This window comes from Mytilus edulis, chromosome 9 (genome assembly GCF_963676685.1).
Source record: "Mytilus edulis chromosome 9, xbMytEdul2.2, whole genome shotgun sequence".
Taxonomy (NCBI): domain Eukaryota; kingdom Metazoa; phylum Mollusca; class Bivalvia; order Mytilida; family Mytilidae; genus Mytilus; species Mytilus edulis.
Genome location: NC_092352.1, coordinates 52,545,092 through 52,570,475, shown reverse-complemented (window position 1 = coordinate 52,570,475; position 25,384 = coordinate 52,545,092). Strand labels below are relative to the sequence as shown.

The window sequence follows — 25,384 nt, the reverse complement described above, 5'->3', positions numbered from 1 at the left end:
TTTTTTTTATTAATATTATTCAGAGATGGGAGCGAACTCTACTCAATATTTACATCATGTGATCGAAGCCATTAAATTAGGATTTGCTGACACAACGTGGTATTGTGCTGATGCAAGCGTGGTTGACGTTCCAATATCTCAACTATTAAGTAAAGACTATGCTAAACAAAGAAGATCCCTGATAGACCCAAACAGGTTAATATTTTTCAATATATGTAAAAAGGATTTCAGTACACTTAGTTAAACGTATACTTAGTTTGAAATAATGTTATATAGTTACCAATTAGGTAATTTGTTTCCTTTCTTGACGTCCGTTTCTGGTTAAATGATGAGGAAACGCCAACACTATCGGACTGTGATATTTGGAAGCAGGTACATATTTCGTGTATACAAATTTATGTGTTTGATACTGTTGATAAAGTTTAAAGTTGATGTGTAATGCAACAAATATATTGTTTTAAAATACATAATATTTATAAAGGCAACAGTAGTATACCGCTGTTCAATAGTCCTAAATCGATCAAGAGAAAACAAATCGGGTTACAAACTAAAACCGAGGGAAACACATAAACTTTGAAAGGAAAACAACTGAACAACAGAATCACTGAAGTGCAACAAAACATATACCAACTGCCATTTTTCTGACTTGGTTCTGGACATTTTAAGAACAATTGGTGTGTTAACCTTGTTTTGTGGCTAATCGAACCTGGCGCTTAATGGCAATGTTATAAATATAGGTAAATAGTTATCAAAGGTACCAGAATTATAATTTAATACGCCAGACGCGCGTTTCGTCTACATAAGACTCATCAATGACGCTCTGATCAACATATTTTTAAATCCAAACAAGTACAAAGTTGAAGAGCATTGAGGCCCCAAAATTCAAAATGTTTGTGCCGAATACGGCTAAGGTAATCTATTCCTGGGCTAAGAAATCCTTAGTTTTTCGAAAAATTCAAAGTTTTAAAACAAGAAATTTATACATAAGACCATATAATTGATATTCATGTCAACACTGAAGTGCTGACTACTGGGCTGGTGGTACCCTCGGGGACGAACCATCCACCAGCAGTGGCATCGACCTAGTTGTGTAAAAAGTTAGCAAAGGCACCAGGATTATAATTTAATACGTCAGACGCGCGTTTTGTCTATATAACCCTCATCAGTTACGCTCAGATTAAAATATTTTTAAATCCAAACAAGTACAAGGTTGAAGAGCATTGAGGACCCAAAATTCAAAAAAAGTTGTGCCAAATTCGGCAGTTACGCTCAGATCAAATTATTTTAAAATTCAAACAAGTACAAAGTTGTAGAGCATTGAGGACCCAAAATTCAAAAAAGGTGTGCCAAATATGGCTAAGGTAATCTATTACTGGGATAAGAAATCATTTGTTTTTTCAACATTTGTACGAAAAATTCAAAGTTTTATAACAGGAAATTCATAAATAAGACTATATATTGATATTCATGTCAACACCGAAGTGCTGACTACTGGACTGTCAACATAACATGACAGGAATACATTACAAACAAATACAAAATTACTCAGGTCAGAGAAATACATTAATAAATAATGTAATAGTACATTTCGACATGTTGACCACAGAATAACACCGAAAACTTAATATTAATTTTCGACAGTACACAAAAACAGCATAATAAAATTACGAAATGATCGTTACAAGAATGTATCAACGCCACAAAATGCCACAGGTTAATTTCTAAAAATTGGTTATGAATAATGTCCTAAACATTCTTTTTTAAACTCTTTTTAAGCGAGTGATTTCGTCAGGGTCAAATCATATCCAGCTTAAGTAGTGTGTATTATGCATGATTCAGTAAAAATAGACAACTAAACAGTTTCGAAAAGTACACCCGAACTATTTCTTTTTCTTAACTATAATAAACTGCTTTAATTGAATCACACCAAAGGTAGTTTTATATGATTTGTTGATAAATTGTCTATAAATCAAGTAAATAATTGTTGTGACTTGACTTGAGGACAAAGTGTCCCTAATCATTTATTTTTTTTACAAAAAGAAGTCTAATATAATCATACCTGGAGGCAGAAAACATTGAAAAAGATTTCTGTGGTTTTGACTCTATAATAGATCAATTTTGATCATAGTTCATTTAAAGTGCAATGCTTAAACTCTATGCCGAAGGACAGGAAGTGAATGAACTAATCACGTGTACTTGTCTAAATGAACTTAACTGGGTTGGATAATTAATTCGTAGATTTACCACCAAAAAAAACACCAACAGGCAACATTGAGGCGATTAACATGACATAGATGATATTAAATGAATATGAAGTTAAACTGAATTACAAAAAGTCGTTTAAAACCAATAGGAGACGACCAGGAGCACGTTTTGACTGCATAAATTTAGCTTGTTGGCGATAATAAATCGGATAAAAAATCGTACCTTGTAAAAAGTAAAAAACGAAAATACCGAACTCCAAGGAACAGTCAAATGGTAAAATATAAGGCTCGAATACATCAAACGAATGGCCACCAGTTGTCATATTCCTGAATTACGTACCTTTAGTTCTATTTATTTAGATCAGACGACAACATGAAGTTTGACAAATAATCCCCGACAGGCTGTCATCGGATGAATGTTTAGAAACATGTTGATTATTTTTTCGTCATGACATAATACTACTGTAACACAATTCAAAGAAAAGTATCAACAGGAGCTTCTAGGTGCTGATTTGATTGGTCAAGTTGGGGCCGTTAAATTTGATGCCGTTTGATGAGTGAATGGAAATGTGGCATTCATTCATGACGCAAAATACATATATGCAGGGCAAAAACACTTAAAGCAAAGTTACAGCGCTTGTATTAATGTTCTTCATCTCAAGGTCACTGTGTGGCCTTCAATACGGAGCAAAAACTATCACCTCACTGCAAGCTTTAGACTGCCCTTAGCAACGGCTTTTGCGGGATTCTTAGCAGTTTTACAATTTCGCCACATCTAATTGAAGAACAAAGAATGTCACAGTTTACCCGACAACTGCACTGAACCATGCAAAAAACAGTACACCAATTAAGAAGACCACGGGACACATCGAGACAAATGTTAGATATATTAACAGGAAATAACGTTTGTAAGGTCAAATAATTCGGGTAGATAACCGTCTAATGTTAAGGCATCAGTGGTTTACCAATGATCAATCCCGTTAATCTCTTATGGAGATATACATCAAAAGGAATGAAACAAAACTTATGAAGTCGCATGGACTCAAAAAGAAGTATGACGGGATGACCCAACACTATTCTAATCTTAAAGTCTCATGGGTAATCATACTGTTCGTACCCCATAATGAAAATAACGTCGCGTCATTGGTTGTATTTCCATTGTTTAGAACATGTACAGTTGAACCAATCACAACGTTTTGGTGTTCGCTTTTGAAAATATAACCCGAAAAAGCATTAGAATCCGAAACGGCGAATCATGTCATGATTAAAATTTGTCAAAAGTCTGATAGAGATCCTGTGAAATGAGGCTGGGAATTCAAACTTTAATTGAAATCTGTAAAAACATTTATGTAATGATGACGAAAATCAGATACTATTCAGGAAGCGTCCCAGTTTAATCGAATGCAATTTGAAAGAGATCAGACAGTGAATAAACAGTGAAACGACGCGGATAGAAGATTTCCGTTAGAATACCGTTTCAAGTGATAGTCCCGTCCTTTACAAAAAAATTGCAATGTTCGAATGATGCAGGTACTGTTTGAATACAATTCTATCACAGCCTACTGAATTGCATTGCAAACGGCTGGTTGGAGTCAGTCTTACCGGGTTCTGTAATCGTCGGAACTCTGACAATAATATTATTGCCAAATGTCGTGTTTATAACGGGACTGTCCCGGAAAAAGACGGTCGGCATTCATCAAGAGCTGGGTGCAATCAAGACTCAATCAGCAGAAAACAGCAATGACAAATTTTTATAGATCTTGCCCGTTCCACAGGACATCGTCAAGAAAAAAAAACATATCGTGACTTAGCGCGGTCAGATCTCAAACGAAGCCATGATCGGCACATATATACTTATATCAAAAGATTTTATAGTGAATTAAATTTGAATTGCATTATTCAATTTTCACATTCTTGACAAAATATATATGTTCCCTGACTCGCTAGCAATTCTTAGATTGTTGTTTATTTTTTTAAAAGAACAAAAAACGTGAATACATGTTTTAATGCACACCACATATCGTTATCGTTGGTTAATGGCAACTAACAACATACATGATAGTATACATCATATATTGATGAACAGATGTGTTTAAACTTTGATTGATTTATATTGGATTTATTACTCCTATTGCTTTGATTATATTAAAGTTCCGAAATGATCAGATCTTTTTCCTTATTTTTCCAAATGAATATTGCCTGGGTTTGGCTTTACCTTTTGTATTTTTTTCTTTGCAATAGCACTGTGACGTTTATAAGTGGTTTTGGACTTTTGAAATTGAGCATAAGTTTATGGGGAAAATGTTCCGAATAATAAATCTATTTATAAGAAAAATAAAAGTTCTTTTGCTTTAAAACTCTTAATTATACCTATATAAAAGATTTATTGAGATGTTTAGTATTTTCACTTAATTTTTTTTAATGAGAATATTTCTTATTTTCATTTTGTGCTGTCAAATATTTTTATCAATGCTACCTCTGAAATCTCGATCTAAAACAAACATAATTTTAAAGATAACTAATTGATTTTTTATTTTGATCAGCTAGAATTCATTGTTACAAAAATATTCGTTTCCTCCATGGGAAAGGATTTACTGTATGATGACGTAAGCTCGAATGCTTTTGGCTCAATTTAGTTATAGATCATTATAGATCAATGCAAACATTTGCAACAGTAACGGTTTTTTTTCTTAAGAAACTTTTTTTCAGAAACATTGTAAACTAAAATATAACATGATGTCAATCATGTTATTGACAACGAACGTTATCAGTTTGTCGATGTTTGTCAATTTATTTGTCTATTTAATATCCCCCAGTCAGTATTTCGTTGTAAAGAGTTGCTTATTGAAACAGCTGGCAGAAAGTGTGTAGCCATAAACAGGTCTTAATATAAAATGTATATCCGAAGTGATAGCAAGTTTCTTGTGTTACATATAAATGGATGACAACACAAAACTGAATGCACTTGATACGAATTTTTTTTATTAATCACCTAGTGAAATGAAAATTAATTTTATAATATTTAAGACTTTCAACTGGGTCATTATACACACTTATCACATATTTGTCACGAATACGTCTGGTTTTGCATATGTAATAACCTCAAAATTGCCCGGGGTAAAATAGATGTTAATGGTTATTGTGCCCTGATTCTATATGACGTGACGTCATTGCATCCTTAACAACACTTTTGTTATAAAGTGTTTAAGATTCTACCTGTTATGTATCATTAAATTGTTATAATTGGATTGTTTTCCTCGTTTCTGCAATACTTAAATATGTGATAAATATATCATAACATGTCTTTTTCATATTGATTGGCTCTGGTGTCATCTCTCGACCAATACTGGCCCTCGGTCGCCTCGAGGCCGATATGGGAGTCTCGGGATGATACCAGGGCCAATATGGAAAAGGGCATGTTATAATCGATACATATGTAGTTATGTAATTGTTTCAGGAGTTTTTATTTTAATCAATACTTTTTATTGTTTAGTCGTTTTTCAAACGAATTATTAAGAATAATTGACCAATTCTAATTATATTTACAATAAACGGATTATTATGAAATGAAGGACTTAACTGATAACCTCGACATACCCGAGCTATTGTATTTTTCTTATGTAAACATGTAACTTTTCCTTTTAACTTCCATAGTACTTCTGATAATAGACTGTGTTTGGCAACACCTTTCGTAGGCTTGGGTCCTCAGTGCTCTTCAACTTCGTTCTTTATTTGGATTTTTTGACTTTTTTATTCGGGTATCGCTGAAAATGTTAAAGATTGTAAGTCTGGTATCTATTTTGAGTATTAGGTGGACAATTGTCTCAATGGCAATTATACCATTTCTTATTAATTTACAATTATTTACACCCACTTGTATAATGATTGCTGTTGAATGTTTTCTTCTGGATGGTATCACAAGCTTAGAAGTCAACAGTTTTGTGTTGGCAAAAATGATCATTAAGATTGTCATGATTTTGATTAACTTATACGAAACAACTCTGAATTGTTTATGGCAAAGCTTTTTTTTAATTTTTTGTTCCTCGATTCTCTTCGGCTTCGTTCTTTAATTGACTTTTTATCTTTTTTATCGGAGCGTCATTTGTAGACGAGCCGTGTGCCTAGTGATCTGGCGTACACAGTTTTAAGCATGATATCTATGATTAGTTAAGTTACATTATATCATACAGAAAACATTCATTATTGAAAAAAAAAAAAATAATTTTCTTATATGAAATAAATGTACAAAGCAATCCGAAAATAGAAAAATAACAGGGCGATTGTTATAATTTGCTCACAAGTTACCCCTTCAGTTAGAGTTATTTTATTTCTTTTAATTACTTTATGCAAAAGTAGTTAACCAGTGAACCAAAACTTGTAATTCTATTTGAAGCATACGAAAGAAGGGAAAACACAAATAAGCGATTGTCTATTCGATTCTCGCACTTTTTAATTTTTGATACGTGAGGATAACAGATGAGTCTTTCGAAGACGAATCGTAAATACGGTTTATCAAAGTCTCAAATAAGTTTCTATGAAATGCAAACTTATCAGATGCTACGTATTATGTTTCCACCAGACTCATTCATAATTTTATATTATGTGAAAAGACGACATAAGTGGTTATTAACATAACGTGACGGTACCCAAATTGCACCTATTTTGACAGTTTTTTCACCTACGTTTTTTTATGATCAAGAAAAAAAATGTCTATACTGTGTTTATTTTGTAGCCCTATCCGTCTTTATTGTATAGGTACACCAATTTAATTTTGAATCCACATTGAGTCATAAAAAAACGAGTTTGAATCAACCTCCAAACTATCCATGATTCTGTAATGAGGAGTACCCAAATTGCATCCATGCTTAAATTCACATCGTCAAAAGTCTAATAACCGAGCTTTTGTTTAATTTCTTCAAATATTTTGAACAATTGGATATTAGTCCATGCTTACTCTTCATATTTGACGAAATGGATACTTATAATATATTGTATTTGCTAATTTTAAAAAGATGATGTTTTGATGACGTCGCATGGTGACGTTTTCGTACATTTTGCTTTTTCAGTAAACAGTCCATCTGAATTGATAAATACTGTGAACGTTTTGTGTATATCTGTTCCAGACCGTATGAGTATTTGGACCGTACGGTCCAACTAATAATAAGAAGATAGTCAAGTTTATCAGATACAAATGTAAATAACAGATAAAAAAATCTTATATCTCAAATTAATATTAAAAGTACAATTGATATTGAAATGAAAACTTAATATTCTAACTTTTTAAAAAGGTCACGCTAGTTTAATCTGTTAATCTCCTGTTATTAGCATGTCAGTAATTAATTAAAGGCCAGTATGCTCATTGAAATTGAGGTTAACGGATGTAAACAAAACGTACAAGGACAATTGTTTTATAATATTTTTGAACTTTAAAAAAAAATGCATATGCAAAGGAACATGAATGGACCGCAAACATGTAAATGTAAATTGATAAAAAAACATAACATTCCTTGTGGTAGTTAGTGTCAACTGGAGCGAGAGTACAAAAATGGGATTCAGATATAGAATTGAACAAACATTCAATTTCAATTGTACGCTTATTCACTTACCCATCTGATGTAAAAATAGCATCTTGGAGAACTAAAGCTACACATTTTTGGTTATTGTTTATTTTTTTTAATCTAACCCATATGATACGCGTACGGTCCAAATACTCGTATGGTCTGGAACATATCTAAATATGTTTACCTATGTTGAAAGTCGTGCATAGTATTAAATCATAAAAGTACAAATTGTTTAGTCTCTAGGAAATCTTGTAAGATTTCCGTTGCTATTTTTTCTAAATAGGTGCAATTTGGGTACTCGGTGCAATTTGGGTACTGTGACGGTACCATCAACTATTCTGATGGTTTAATATCTAACACAGATGCGGACAACATTGCCAACCTTCAATTTTATTTTGGAAAAATGTCAATAGTAATACATGTAATAGTTTGATTTGAAAAGTTATAACACATACAAATAACATCATCTTAACACTCAAAACTTTAAATTAATGTTCTTAGCTATACTAGCATGCTGCGTATTTATACAAGCATTACATTCATCCAAGGATTGTCTTTATTGTGAGTAGTATAAAAGAAACACTACATCATACAGAATAAAACATACTTTGCCTCGTACGAAAATATTAATGAGATTGATATATGTTTCCTAGACAAACATGAAACTGAATACGATATTCAAAATTGAGAAAAATTCACCGAGAACAGCTACTAAAGATGGCATCTCTAAACGTAATTAAAAATTGTACCTATTCACACTTAAAAGTACTGTGAATAATATACTCAGTAACAATATAAAGGAAGAATATAGTTTATTCAATTTTAGCGATCCGACTTTTCAATTTTTAAACTAAAATCATTACTTGTATTGAAATATATATTAATCTCATTTATTTCTCTCGCCGCGATATAGCCTTTTTGTGCAATGCGGCGTACAGCAACCAACAATCAAATTACTTGTATTTCATGAATTTTTCAACTAGATTAAAGTATATTTATATAAGGTTATTTAAGAAAACAGACGAGGAGCTCTTGAACAGTTCCCCGAGTACATTAACTCGCCTCTTGTGGTATGAATCAATGTCTAAATAGCCACTGCAATCTCTGACTTGAAAACTTTAGTGATTTTTATATTTGGACAATACAAATTTGATGAACTAACCTAGCGTTTTACAAAGGGTTGGATGCTAGTACATGTCTAAAACAAGACTGTCACACTTGATTCATCTTATGGCTAGTAAATATTTTAAATGATGTGAAAATGTTTTGTCGTGAGAAATATTTATATATCAGTATCAAATCATGAATATCGAAAAATTTGTGCTAACACATGCGGAAAAATACCTCGAGGACGTTTTACGTTTTGCACGGACAATGAAGAAAATTTGTCTGTAGAGTTAAAAAGATGCTATGCTATATGAATATCAAGTAAATTTATAACAACAAACCAGCTTTATTACATTGATTACAAATGATTGTATGACTACAAAATAATAATTATTACGGTGAGGTTGTAATCCCTGCCATTTATTCATCATCCACGCACGAACTTGTCTCAGAACAAAATTATATCTACATGTATGTATCTTTACCTAATTTTCAGGTATAGAGATACGATTTTTTTTCTGAAACAAGTGCTTGTGACCATCCACCAGAACTTCTGGTCAACCGATGTTCAGTATGTCAGTATTTTGATTAGAATATAAGGTCACTTGTCTGATAAAACTCAAGGCCTTTAATGATCATAAAATAAATACAAGAAAAGTATTAATTCTGTTCGGTGATTAATCGCTTGCGGAATCACCTTACTATAGAATGTATGTCTTCTTTATGATGTATTAATAGAGACATCGTCTGATCAAGGTCATTGCATTATTTCAGCAGGTGCAGTTAAGTTGTTTTTGTTTATTTAGTTTTTTGTAGAAAAAATACAATACATTGACATTTGTATAATTCTGAAGTTTTAATTTGTGTTGCTTGGTCCGTTTCTGTGTGTGTTACATTGTAGTGTTGTGTTGTTGTTCTCCTCTTATATTTAATGCGTTTCCCTCAGTTTTAGTTTGTTACCCCGATTTTGTTTTTTGTCCATGGATTTATGAGTTTGAACAGCGGTATACTACTATTGCCTTTATTTACTTTAAAAAATCTACTTGGATTAATTATGAAAGTGTTTTTTTTTAATTCTAAAAGTGCGATTATTGTCCTGCTTTGGTTGGCCTTATGGAGGGTTTTCATATTGTATTAAGACTTTATTTGTTCTTTAACAAAACAAATCAAGTTAAAATGTATGTTGTGATCAGGTTTATTCCCATCCAAATAAAGATTAGGAACAATATCCGAGTTACATGTACGTCATTAATAATTTTTATACCAAATCCAAAGAGAAAGATTCACCATTTGTCAATTTGAGTTTGTTTTGTATAAGTGGTTGATTTAAAAATGATTAAACGACTTTTGCACAATATTTGAGCTTTGAGACTTTTTCAGTAGGTAAACTTTCTATTGGGCATCGCTCTTTAGGCTTCACTATCTCTATATATTAAATGCGTGGATTAATTTTAATAGATCGATCTTTGATTCATAATTATCCGAAGATGCAACAATTAATGTAGACTAACAATTACCAAGTCACGATGCATGCCTAAAGTATTATACTCATATTTTTTTATATGTAAGTACATATTTCTTTTTTTTAGAATATAAGCACATTTACTGCTATCGAATACGTTAATAGTTATGAAAGGTACCAGGCTTATAATTTAATATGAAATTTAAATAACAGAATCAGAAACTAGAACAAAAAGTCAAATTATGCGCAAACTGGGAAAGCAACCTTAATTTCTTAGTATGTTTTGTATTAATCAACGGCTAATTTTAAATAAAACATATACAATAAACCTTGGCAGTACCGATGCACTGACTACTGAGCTGAAATACCATCGATAACTTTATTCTACCAAGAGGGATCTAAACCTAGTGGTAGCAGACGTAAATAAATCTATATAAACTCCGTGCGTTCAAAGCGCTTTTCTGGCTTGACTTGTATATTCTGTAATAGTTATCCTATGAGGACAGATATCATAAAATATAGTTTAAAACGCCACACAACCATTAAAATATACTTTATATATTACTATATAATATATACCCTTTATGACCCCGAACACAATGTTTAGATATGAAACCATGTCAACTCGCACCACTGGCCAATCGATCACACACTAAATCGCCACTTTCTAATCGATCAGCCCACTCTTATTTACCAACTCGCTCCACTTATGAAAAAGGGTAAAAATCATATTGAACAATCAGCCTGACAATCGCCTTATTAATGAAGAGGGTTAAAATTCCACTAAATAAAGGTCTGCCAACTCGCCCCACTTATCTTGCTTCCTCTAAATATGACATATATGTTAAATTATTGACAGTTTGTATCGAATCAAGCTGGTGTAGGGGGTTGATTCGTGGCCTATATGCTAAAGGTCTTGAGTTCGAATCCCAGTATAGACACTTAATTTTTTCTACACAAATTTAGAAAATTAGTATTTTCCGTCATAATATAAGTTTTATTGTGGATTTAACATTCCCGCTAAAAAGTTGCAGAACATAGGAAAGAAAACTACAGCTAGGGTGATCTGGTAAGGGTGATCCGGCTCAGATCAACCCCGGTATATCAAAAGAACTGGAATGTAATTAATATTCTTCTTTCAATTTAACCTATTCATCAGTAGTTTCGTAAGAACGGTGTTATATGTCCTTTAAAAACCTGATCAAATTACTTGTTAACCGAAACATTGAGGACGTTAGTACTTTGAACTAGTCTATACCATGTGTTTGACGACCATTTTCTACATTGGAAAATGCCTGTATCAAGTCAGGAATGTGACAGTTGTTGTCCATTCGTTTGATGTGTTTTATAAAAAAAAAAAACTTTATTTAGTTGGTTAGATGCTAACATTTATTTTACTGTTGACAATGGCATTTTGTCTAGGGTTATGATCCATGACCGCCACTGTATAAACAACAACATTATCAAAATTATATAAAGTCTCGGATTTAAAGTGGTAGAATTGACATGCATCGAGTCATGCAGGGTTTATCATTGTAACACAGCTGTATTTGTCAATTCCATTTAAACTATTTCCTAATGCTGGCAGTAGACAGACATTATCCTTGATATTAAGAATATTAACATATTGAATAGACAAAAGATTTGGTGTATTCCGAGACTCTTGTTATATCGGTCATAAAAACTAATGTCTGCTTTATTATTAAGAAAATACTATGAACTTAGTACTACATTGTATCAATAATATCTAGACTTACTTAATAGTAATTAATCTTTCCGTGGTTATGTTAAGTAATTATCATTAATTTTGACATGATTCAATCTATTAAACGCGATTTATGTCGAAACTTCTGTCCCTGGGTAATTCTATATGGTATTTCTTCCTGAAAAATGAGTACTAATGGGAAAGGCTGACGACCTGTTGAACAAATACTTTGCATTTAAGGTTAGATTTTGCTTGAATGCAAATCTCAAAATATTATACAGACATTATAGTCTGAATGTAAATTGTTCTTGGTTTATTATGTAATGTGCACACAGTTATGATGTTGGGTGTGAGTCATGGGGCTTTATTGTTTTTGTTTCTGTGGATAAGAATATGTTTTCCTTTTTAATTTCCTCGGAAACAACTTACCCAATGTCAACCAAGTTCTGGCTGAATGATTAATAGGATATTTAGCATAGAGAGGTTCAGCCTCAGAATGTGTTTAAGTTCCTGTCATTCAATAAACATGACTACGGTTTTAGATCTACTACAACAATGTATGTACAACTTGTACTCAACATATAAATTGAATCGCAAGTTTCAGCTCTTTTTTGTTCTTTTGCTTAAAAAATATGTTATATCAAGGGAAACTGTATAAGCAAAATAAGCAGATCACTTCTGCAAATATTATCAAAATTGCTAATCGATTCCTTCTTTTATAAGTCTGGAATATTTGTCCTCAAATGACGATTTGTTTACTTATTTTGTGTTTTTTTACCTTTTAAAAGGATGTACTAAGGTGATCTTAGATAAAATTAAATAAATCAAGAATTCAAAATTGATACTTTAAGCTGGAAGAGTATTAGTTAAGGATCAAAATAAGCTAAAAATATTGATTGGTCATGGAACTCCTTTTTGAGATATTTGATGTATAATATATGGCGGGAAAAGGCTGACTCGGACTTTTACCTTATATTTGCATCGGTATTTTTGGGGTCTCAAATCAAAAGAAAGAAAATCAAAAATCTGCTTAAATTTGGTAGAATGACCTTTTATGATCTATTAAGTCTTATGTTAAAAGATAAATAGGTGCTATAGGGCAAAATATGTTACCTTTTACCGTATGAAAAAAAGACTGAGGAGTCCGAACATTTGACACTTATTCCAAAACCTAAGTACATCCTCCAATTGTATGTTGAAATTATAACAACTATTACAAAACTGTTAAGTGTGAGTATGATCAGCAAACCCAGATATAGAAATATATTAACAAAACCGAAAATGTCCATAAACTGTTAACAACATCCGCATGGTGATTATTACTTTGTACTTTCTATTTTCAACTTTTGTTTATTTAAGGAATGATTGTAATATATTTTCTGTCTATGAAGGAATAACATAAAACATGTGGTGCACACTGAATAACTCGCGTAGCGGGTTATCTAACAGCGTGCACCACATTTTTATGTTATTTTAAATAGACTGACAAAATATTACAGTAATTTCTTATGATTTAATTATAATTCCATTTTAAACCGGCGTAATTCATGAAAAAACGTTGATGACGTCATGGTCACATAACAAAATTGAGTCTATGATATGATAAACAAAACGACGTAAGCCAATCAGAAGACGCGTAACATTCAAAATTAAATTATATATGGTAAACAGAAGGTAAGAATACACTAGTATTGCCTAGAACTGATTAAGAAGACAAATGAAGGGGAAACATCTCCTGTAATGTTTTATCTTCTGCCTTGCAACAAAATTGAGAAATGAAATAGGGAATGTGTCAAAGCAACAATATCCCGACCACAGAGCAGACAACAGCCGAAGGCCACCAATGGGTCTTCAATGTAGATAGAAACTCCCGCACCTGGAGCCGTCCTTCAGCTGGCTCCTTAAAAAAATGTATACTAGTACAGTGATAATGGACGTCATACTAAACTCCGAAATATACACAAGAAACTAAAATTAAAACTCATACAAGACTAACAAAGACCAGAGGCTCCTGACTTGGGACAGGCGCAAAAGTGCGGCGGGGTTAAACGTGTTTATGAGATCTCAACCCTTCCCCTATACCTCTAGCCAATTTCAAGAGAAGTCCGAGTACGATGTCAGAAGATGTAACAAAGTAAAATAAACAAAATGACAATAATACATAATTAACAACAGACTACGAGCAGTTAACTGACATGCCAGCTCAAGACCTCAATTAAACTGAAATATTATGTCTTCATCATATGTATATCAGGCACAATCCCTCCCGTTCCGAGTTTAGTAACATACTATCATAAAATATATGAGAAGAACATAACCCGTGTCATGCCAACAACTGGTTTTTTTTAATAAATGTGTTTAGTTCCGATGCAAAGACCCTATAAGTGAATCAATAATAAAGCCAAAATATGCAATCTTTAATGACCTGACAACAGTATCGTAACTATACCCCTTCTTAATAAGTTTGTTTAAAGGTTTTGTAAGCTTTTGAGGTGAATACTGACATTTTTGTGCTTTGTAAAGAATATTACCATAAAAGATTGGATGTGAAATACCTGAACGTATAAGATGTCTGCATCTCAGTTATATTTACGACTTATTTCCTTATACCGATGAAAAAAATTAGTAAATGTTTTGACTAGTTTGTGATATCAAAAACCCTGGTGAAATAATTTTTTAGTAATACATACATTTCTCTCGCTAAAATCTAGTACATTGTTACATACACGAGCGAATCGTACAAGTTGAAAATTATAAACACCATAAGATGGTGACAAGGGAACGTCACCATCTAAAAATGGATAATTAACGATAAGAAATGAAAAATTATCTCTTTTATCATAAATTTTTGTATTAAGCTTCCTGTTAATGATATAGATATCAAAATCGAGTAAAGTTGTCATTGTTAGTATTAGCTTTATTTAAAGTAATTTCAACATGATACATTTCTTTTATATATTGAAGTCGTCATTATTGGGACCCAATATATCATCCAAATATTAGTAAAAGTATTGTTAAATTTGTGTATCAAATGTTGTTTCGATGGGTCTTTGCTAATTTTTGTCATAAAATGTAAGAACCCACACTCAAAATGTCAAAATCGGGTATCGTGGTCCTCAATGCTCTTCAACATCATTCACTTTTTTTTTATATGAATCTTTTTTAGACGAAATGCGCGTCTGGCCTAAGTGCAAAATGTCAATATAGTTCAGTCAATCTAGCATAAATTTTGATCCTGACCTTAAAGTAATTGCAACAGACGATTTTTAAGTTTTAATCTAAAGCATCATACCCCAAATATACACAGAAAAAAGTCCCATAAAATCTTACTTGAGGCAGAATAAAATAAATCACGATTTAAAATTCCTATGGTGATTTGCATTGAAATGGGAGATAACTGCATAAAAAAGGTAGAAATATCAATAAAAATTGATACAAAATTATAACTTTATCCCTTTTATACAACAGAATGTATTGATTTTTGATATTTTAAACGTCTATAGAGTGTAACAAACAACTCTATAGGTGTTTTCATATCTTTTATCAAGCAACAATCTAGATTTCGTAATTCATTAGTTGACCATTTATTGAATTTTTCAAAATGCCAAGGTAAAGAATCTCAAATTTAATAAAAATAATTAAGCATGTATTCTTCTTTTTGTGGTTGTAAGTTTTTTTTAAACAAGTAAGATGCTGAAAAAGTATAATATACCGATATAAACAATACCTAATTTTCATATTATTTTTTCAAAATGGTCACGAAGCCACAAATTTATAATTTCTTTAATGGAAAATGCACCCCAAAAAATAAAAATACCCGCAACACTTCGGTTTTGTACATTTCATGAGCAGAAGATTATACAATATAGTCAAATACGAACTTATAACCGCATCAAAGTATCATACTTTACAAAAATTTAAAGAAAATCAACCAAAAACTGACCAAAAAAGACTCTTTTTTGCGGAGTTATCTCCCCTTCTAACGTTAGTTTCCATAGGAAATTAAATATGCTGATTTTGAGTTTTCATCAAGTTAGGTTTTAAGGGACGTTTTTCTGTGTATATTAAGGGTTTAATGCTATAGCTATATAGGTTAAAACTTAAACATTTTCTGTTGCAATTAGTTTGAGGTTAAAACTTTGTTTGACTGGACTAATATTGATGTCTATGATGAGTTTATTTTATATAGAACACAATCCGTACATATTCCTCTTTTATTGTACTTTGAGTCAACTTATATGATTTTTACCTATACTTTTATAAATTATGACTTGGATGAAGAGTTGGCACTCAAAGCACATCTTCTTATTAATATCTATTTGTTATTTGAAACTCCATTAATTTTATAAATAACTAACGCGAAGGGAACCTAAATTGCACCTATTTTGACAGTTTTTTCACCTACGTTTAATCATGACCTAGACACAAATTTCCATTATTAGTGTATTTTGTAGATGTGTCCTTATTTTACTATATAGTAACACAATTAAATTTAAATTTATATTGAATAATAGAAAAATGGGTTTTAAAAAACCTCGAAACGATCCTCATTTTATGAGAAATATTGATTTCTAAAAGATGCATGACTTGTTGTGGACGTTGCATGAAGTGAATTATGTTCACAATCATGTATACTGTAAACTGTTTGTATATATTTAAATATGTTTACCTTAGTTGAAAGAATTGTATAATGTCATATAAACAGATACAATTTATTTACCCTATAACAAATATTATAAGGATTCCGTTGCTTTTGTTGGTTGAATAAGTGCAATTCGGGTGATCGGTACAATTAAGAATTTAGAATCAATAATCGTGTTAATTGTTGTCTCTTAAAAATACGAAAGTCTATTTAGTAGAGACGAAATTTGATTTCCCAATTGATGCAATTAACTTAATTTATTCTTTTCAATTGAGTTTCATCTGACTTAATTCCACAAGGCGCGAACGTGTATTGGTAACTGAAAAGTTAAGCCTGTGTAAATTTAAAAAAAAAAATTCTCCGTTGAAAAATAAATAGCTAAACCACTGCGTTCATGAATCTTTGCACTATGAGTTCGCGTGAGGGATTTCAAGAAATAGAACTGTTATTCCCGTCTGATTGTTTTATTTCTAGGAAATCTAACATCTACATTAAATTTAAATTTGCGACGTGACTTGCATGTCACATCATACCAGCTGTGTCAGCTATAACCCTCATCTTTGCTTGCAAATATAACATAAACATTTTATTTTCTGTATCGCATCTACACTATAATAAGATTATTTTACGGAACATGTGTTACTAAAATGATGGTTATTATTGTTGGGTTGCTATGCGCTTATCATACGGTCAACGTCTATTTAAATACATAAAATATCAAAATAATCACTGAAAGGTCACGTTCATGTTTTATTTAACAAAATAACTGTAATGCCGTAGTACCTTATTTCTTCTTGATTCATAATACCTATTTAAAATGTCCCTTTTTATCCGGGCTTGTGGGGTTTCATAAAATTCTTATTAGTCTATACTTTACCTATGCGCATCTAGTGTATTAAATTCCCTATTTATTGGCGTTCTGTTTTTTAGTCTGTGCGTTCGTCCGTCCGTCGTTCGTCTGTTCGTCCGTTCGTTAGTCCGTTCGTCCGTACGTCCGTCTGTCCCGCTTCAGGTTGAAAAAATTGTCGAGGTAGTTATTGATGTAGTTGAAGTCAAATCAACTTGTTTCCTATGATATGATCTTTCTAATTTAAATGCCAAATTAGAGATTTTAGCCCATTTTCACAGTCCACTGAACATATAAAAATAGTGTGGATGGGGCATCCGTTTTCTATGGACACATTCTTGTTTATATTGAAATGTCAAGACCAGAAAATAGAGAAATAAAAATATTCGAAGGTAATGCAGAAATGTTTTATTTATTGAACAGTAAAACCAACACATTATTTGCATTGCTGATTTCAATTTTATTTTACTCTCTGTTCTGTTATACATTTTGTTTTATGAAAGTAAGTTTTAAATTCAGAATACTTTTAATATATTGAATTAATATACAGGCTGAATGTAGGTATCCCTGAAAAGACGCAATGTTTGTTAAGAATACGACATTCTTATTCCCGAATGATGAAATACAATAGATTTTGACTTATTTTTCTAGACGTTGAAAATAAATGTCAGTATCTTATAAGCATCATAGACAATATGTTTTAGGTCCATGGTGAATAGTTGTCTAATTGACAATCATTTCACATTTTCTGTCAATATTTGTATAGAATTCAATGCAATACGAGAACAAAAGTGACATCAGTATAGAGCGTTAAAACGATCACGAAAAGTTGCGCCAAAGACGACTAACTCAACCTTTACATAGGGGTAAATAAGTCCGACTATTTCGTTTAATGCTTATTTAGTTTACTGATAGCACAATGTGTATGTTCTGCCAAAATATTCCAATATAATTCGAATTGAATGAATTCGTTCGATCAGATTACTTTGCTGCACAAACTGTAACAATATTTTGATATTGAATGTCATCACTAAAAATGTTCTTGGTTTGTACTTAAAATGTGAAATTACAAAAATACTGAAATCAGAGGAAAATTCAAAAAGGACAGTCCCTAATCATATGGCAAAATCAAAAGCTCCAACACATTAAACAAATGAATAACAACTGTCATATTCCTGACCGGGTACAGGCATTTTCATATGTTGAAAATGGTCCCTTAAACCTTGTTTTATAGCTAACTAAACCTCTCACTTGTATGACAGTCACATCAATTTATCAATTTATGCATTTGAAGTAAGCACTTTCAGAAGGCAACAATAATTTTATAATCTGAAGAACAATCCTTATGTAAACGTTTTAATAAGCACTATAAGTTTATCACTCACAGAAAGTGGTGCAATGAAGTATTAAACTCGGTTCTTGTAACGTCACATTCATTTAATACGAACCAGAAAATCAATTTATTACTCAACCACTTGAACATGTTGAATTTGTAAATTCATGCTCACACTAAATTTTCTATTGCAATATAAATCATTCCTCATTAATTTTTGAAGGGTTCATGATTGCACTATTCCTAATTCCCCTTTCAATCTCCTTTTGTTTCATTTAGAATTGTTTCATATTGACTTATCGTGTTTTTTTAATGTTTTTAGAGCATTGCAAAATCTACAGAAAGGCAATCCGTTTAAAGGCAAAGATACTGTATACTTCACAACTGCTGACAAAGATGGGAACGCTTGTTCATTTATTAACAGCAATTTCATGGGATTTGGAACAGGAATTGTACCTGAAGGTTGTGGGTTTACACTGCAGGTGAAATTTAGTTTTTATACGTTTTGTCCTAATAATTTCACAGGAATTAACAGTTAAACTTGAATGTAATTGACTATCATTTGGGTTATTTGTAAGATTGCTCTTCAACTGTTTCGGTTCTTGTACATTCGCAGCTTTCAAAAATTCGGCTTTAGGAAACTAAATCCAGAAAAGCGTTTCGGACGCACGGAATTATAAAACGTTTTGTTTTCATTATTTTCTTTTTCTTTTCTTTCTACAAGTCTTTTTAACCAGGTGAAGTTAAGTAGCAATAATCATGGCTATAGCTACCGATAGAAGAGTGAACCCCAGTTTTATAAGTTTTACAATAAATAAACTCATCATAGATACCAGGATTAAATTTTGTTTTTACGCCAGACGCGAGTTTCGTCTACAAAAGACTTATCAGTGACACACGAATCCAAAACAGTTAAAAAGGCCAAAAAGTATGAAGTTGAAGAGCATTTAGGACAAAAATTCCAAAAAAATTGGCCAAATACAGCTAATGTAATTTATTCCTAAGTAATAAAAAACCCTTAGTATTTCAAAAATTCAAAAATAAATTGTAAACAGTTATTTTATTAATATGATCATATCTATTATAATTCATGCTAACACAGAAGTTTCGTCTAAAAAAGACTCATCAGTGACTTTCGAATCCAAAAAAATAAAAAAGCCAAATAGTACAAGTTGAAGAGCATTCCAAAACGTTTTATGAAATACAGATAAGGTAATATGTTATCAAAATATCTTTTATATTTACCACATTTACGATTTACTACCTTCTAAGTTGGAATGTACGTGTAAATTGTATTATACAGTGATGTACACTTATAATAAAATGACTATTTTGATAATGTTTATTTTGATACTTCGTTTATGTGAAATTTCAAGCGTGAAAGTGACAAAAAATTAAAATTGTTTGAAAAGAAAAAAAGTTAAACCTGACATATCAGGTTAACTTGAACATATATTTTTATTATGCATTCAAACAGTTTTAGATATTCCTTTTGACAAGGTAAGAAAAAGCAAACAATAATGCATGCCCTCATTGTTTTCGTTTGTTTTTAAGGATTCTAGTAAACCAAATTGGTCACCTCCCGATATACTCTAAACAAAACAAAAAAAAAAGAAACGGTGATTTCAAAAAGACACTAACAGAAGATGCTTGGACTCGTATACTTTCAATTTTGTAAATTTAAAAACAAATTACGATAGAGACATGTTTCGGTTACCAAGGTTTCCCCTTTTGATAAAAACAAAAACAACCTTTTCTTACTAATATTTTCTATTTGTGTTTTAGAATCGAGGCTATGGGTTCAGTTTAGACAAAAATCATCCAAATGTATTAGCACCAAACAAAAGACCATTCCATACTATAATCCCTGCCATGGTAACGTATGATGATGGAGGTAAACATTTTTAATTTTAAATAAAATTTTTCTACACAAAAGTTTACTTCATTTTTTATGATTGTGTATGAGTTATTGCTATCATTTGTCGCCTGTCATCTTATACATACATGCAATAGGGATATATGTGTAACAAAATCAGTTCACATCAAACATTGAAAAAAGATACTGATTGTTTTTAACCATTATGGGTGGTGATCAAAGTGTATTCAACCATTACCATTCTCACTGAATTTATACATTTTTTAGAATAAAAGTTCACAACTTCCGAAGAACTATATTTTGCATCTATAAATTATAACATTGATGCATCGAAATATTTAATATTTTGATCATTGTTAGGTATATAACTTCAAAGAGTTGTGCTCTGTAATCTTGTTTTTCAAAACTTTTAATAATAAACTTATTTATATTTTATTGCTTAGGAGATTTTGCTATGAGTTATGGTGTAATGGGTGGATACATGCAACCACAAGGGCATGTTCAGGTACTTCTTAATATGGTAGAGTTTGGAATGGACCCACAAGCAGCTTTAGATCAGCCTAGAATACTAGTTGGTGGAGGATATGGGTAAGTTCACATCTTTTTAATTTACCAATAATACTTTAAATAAAAAGATGGATAATTATTTCACACAGTGGAAAATATATCATACTTGATCAGGGCGGTAATTTATACAATTTTACTTTATATGCATTGAACTCTTCTTTTTACTTGTCCAAAGCTTCAATGCGTATTATTAACGTACACGTGATTTGTCGCATAGTAATAGTCGACAGGAAGTCATGCGGATTTTAATTTCCTAACAAAACTCGTATTCAGATTTTTGCGATTCATAGCATATATCATACAAACCAATATTTATTGTGATCAATTATTTAACCTTGTATCATGAATTATAAACCAAGAACACTTATAAACGAATAATTTATTAATTCCTCAACACAACAACAGAAATAGAGGATTTTCTTTCTCTAGTTATTCGAAAGCTACGTATATAATTCAAGCATATTTTAAAATGTATCATCACGTAGAAATGGCGTACCTCGCTTATACTAGCCCAATACGGTCTGACAAATTTATAAGTAATTTTTTAGGTTTGTTCTGATTCCGTCTGAAATCGTCGTAACAGATCTTAATCGCTTGCTAAAAAAATTATTTCTTGTTAATCTTGACATGCCTTTTCGGACTGAATTCCTGATGGGTCAATTGATCGGAACGGCGTCTGATTGTTTGAAAAAATCTTCTTTCTCGATGAGTAAATTCATTGAAATCAGACTTGATCAGACCAAAATTACCGTTTCATACTGAAATCTTTCATTCTGTAACCACGAAAAACTTATAGAACAACCAAATGCAAAACCTTAATATTTTAATAAATCATAATTTCGTATAAGAACAGAAAATACTGATGAGTCGATAACATGTTTTAACTAGAAACGTCTATTCGAAAACACATATAATGTCAGATACAGTATGTCAATTGAACACAAAAAGAATTCTGTGAAATAAAGATCCATTTATAGCTAGTTATGAAGGTGACTTCTTTTATGACAGTATGATCTGTAAATTCAAAATAACTTGTAAAAGAGACTGGCAAGAATAAAATGTTTTAATGTTTTATTCTATAAATGTATGCGTTCAAAGATCTATAACTCTATCTCCTAATAACAATAATAAAAAAAAAACTGCTGCCATTTTTATTTTCAAAATACGAATTTACGTCTTCCATGGAATGCCGCAATTTTCAAATTATTCTTTATATAGTGTTTCACACTATTTTTACGAATATTTGCGATTACATTCTAACTCTTTATCTTTTCTCCTTAAGATTGTCGGTTTTTTTTAAATATTGATGAAATAATAACGAATTGTATGTAGTTTCATATCAATCATCTTAAACTTTTGCAGGTTTGACAGCAATTCAATATCAGCGGAAGAGGGGATTTCTGAAGAAGTTATTGAAGAGCTACGTAGTTATGGACATACCATGACTGGTCCAGTTATAGGTTATGATCGAGCGTCCTTTGGCAGAGGTCAGGTAATAGCACGGGGAACTTTACCGAACTCTGATTCCAAAAGTAATGTGTATTGGGCTGGAACCGATCCAAGATGTGATGGAATTGCAATAGGATATTAAAGTTAAAAGGATTCTTTGTGTTTTGATATATTTAAATATAGCTTTCGTAAGATGATATGTTTATTAAAGATAACGAGATGCGATATGATTGCGAATGCGTAAGACCTTCAACAATGTGAGAAATCCATGACGTTTTCATTTTATATGCTTTGAATATATGTTTCAATTTAATTTTGTCAGACATGAACTAACGCAAATGCATCAACTACCTAAGTGGCTAAACTAATGAACGAGAATAATAGTCTTATAATAGAGCCAAGAAAATTAATAGTAGAATCATGCCAGTCACCATATTCTCTAAAAGTTTAAGTCGTGTTTTTTTTAAATATGCATGACAAACAATTATGTTTTATGTTCATTATTTACGGAGATGATTGCATTGGAAGCTTTTTAAACTGAAATTTTAAGATATGGTAATATTCGTTGCATTCTGATAAAAAAAAGTTTTTGAAAACGATCATGTACATGTACAAAAGTACATTAAAAATATTAAGATCTCTCAGGTCAAACATTTTCTCATAGTTCTTAGCATGATACAATTACTGAAAATGTACCAATTTTTCCATTTTTTAGTACACCAGTCTGCTCTTGTCACGTGATATTTCAATAGAAATATTGCATTTTTGTGAATATAATAATTTAAAGGACATATCTGTACAGGTTTAAAAAAATAAAATTTAAAGGTAAATATTTTTATAAAGTTGGTTTAAAGTTTTTAACTATTTTTCAAACAACTTCAAAAACGTCTCTTGATTTCCCACTGTGAGTTACAGAACTTAAAGAATTGTTTGCCCCATCTTTACTTATTTGCTGCTTAAGATAGGTGAGAATGGGTTGCATTACAGGGTTATAATATGAAAGGTGTTTTTTCGGGTTTCATCAATAATCAACATTGTTAATACTGTCCTTTATAATGTCTTATTTGGATGAAAATGAATTCAGATCTTACGGTTAAGACATGCTTTTTTCTTGCCAGACCTTCTGTGTTAACTCTTTTAAACTTTAATGATTTCAGCAATATAATTTGAAAACAAAATTTACTTATTGCAACGTTAGAAAATACAAAAAAGAAGATAAGGTATGATTGTCAATGTGACATCTCTCCACAAGAGACCAAATGATACAGAAATAGATAACTATAGGTCACCTTATGGCCTTCAACAGTTAGCAAAGCCCACACCGCATAGTCAGCTATAAAAAGCACCAAAATGACAAATTTAAAACAATTCAAACGAGAGAAACTAACGGCCTAATTTGTGTACAAAACATTAACGAAAAACAAATATGTAACACATCAACAAACAACAACCGCTGAACTACAGGCAACAAGAGTCAGATTATGCAGGACTAAAGCAATACATATTGTACAAGCTGCTTCTTTGCAGTCTGTTTTCTTTGTCTTTCAAATGAACAAGGTAAATATACATGTATTTTTTATTTTTTTACAACATACTTTTATTGATTATACGTGCAGGTTAGGTTATATGTAATAATATAGAGTTTGCGAAGTGTAACTCATCATTCTTTCTGGGAAATGGTATGATACGACCCATGAATTCAAGGATAAAAGATCGGCGAAAGATACCCCAAAAAAGACAAACGATCAAACATTTAACAGTGTTCAAAACACAACATAGATAACTAAAGACTGAGCAACACGATTCCAACCAAAAACCGGGGTTGATCTAAAGTGCTCAGGGTGGTTAATTTCCTTAACCAAATTGTAACCGATTATGTACTGTTGTTTGATTTTTGTCTCTGTATGTCTATTTTTCAAACGATTTTGTGTTAGTTTTGTTTAGTGTTGTCTACTTTGTTGACGAATTTTTCGTATGACCCTGGTAGTTATTATTTTTATCAGATAAGTACAGGGCGATTAGATTATGTCTGGGTGCACTCTAAATAAAATTACAGCCGGATTCATCTGAGTTTTTTTGTAGATGTTCAGTTTGCGTTATTAAGTGTGTTTTTTGGATTCTCTAAGCAATTGCCTAACAATATTTGTATAATATGATAATAAGATGTATATATCTGTGTTGTATGGTTCATCTGATCTTGATCTGATTTATATTGATCAATGTGAATTGTTAATGCGGGGTTCACATATTGCCGATTATTGCTCCCGTTTGAGATCAGACAGCGATACGACACGAAAAGTGAAAAAGTCGGATTACTATCCTCAATTATTTGAAATGTCCTATCATTGTCTGAATACAGTCGTTTAAGCTCGTAACAGATTCCTACGGGTCGGGAAGGGTCCGGAATGCTACGGCAAAGCACCCCGAGAGTTAAGTGCGTCCCGTAACATTCGAGGAAACTCAGCCGATTTTGTCTAATCGGATTACTATCGTGCCTATGTCGTGACAGATTTGGAACTGATCCAAAATGTGATGGAATTGCTATAGGATATTAAAGTTAAAAGGATTCTTTGTGTTTTGATATATTTATATATAGCTTTCGTAAGATGATATGTTTATTAAAGATAATGA

General features: G+C 31.6%; 1 protein-coding gene across 1 annotated transcript in view; it reads left to right on the top strand.

Annotated features, from left to right (window-relative positions):
- Window positions 1-22,908, top strand: part of LOC139488574 (glutathione hydrolase-like YwrD proenzyme) — a 32,736-nt gene extending 9,828 nt beyond the window's left edge. The window contains exons 7-11 of the mRNA XM_071274295.1: window positions 24-195; window positions 19,184-19,343; window positions 20,647-20,755; window positions 21,181-21,325; window positions 22,667-22,908. Coding sequence (XP_071130396.1) covers window positions 24-195; window positions 19,184-19,343; window positions 20,647-20,755; window positions 21,181-21,325; window positions 22,667-22,895 — 815 coding nt within the window. The 3' untranslated portion in view covers window positions 22,896-22,908. The remainder of the gene's footprint in view (window positions 1-23; window positions 196-19,183; window positions 19,344-20,646; window positions 20,756-21,180; window positions 21,326-22,666) is intronic.
- The last annotated feature ends 2,476 nt before the right edge of the window (window positions 22,909-25,384 follow it).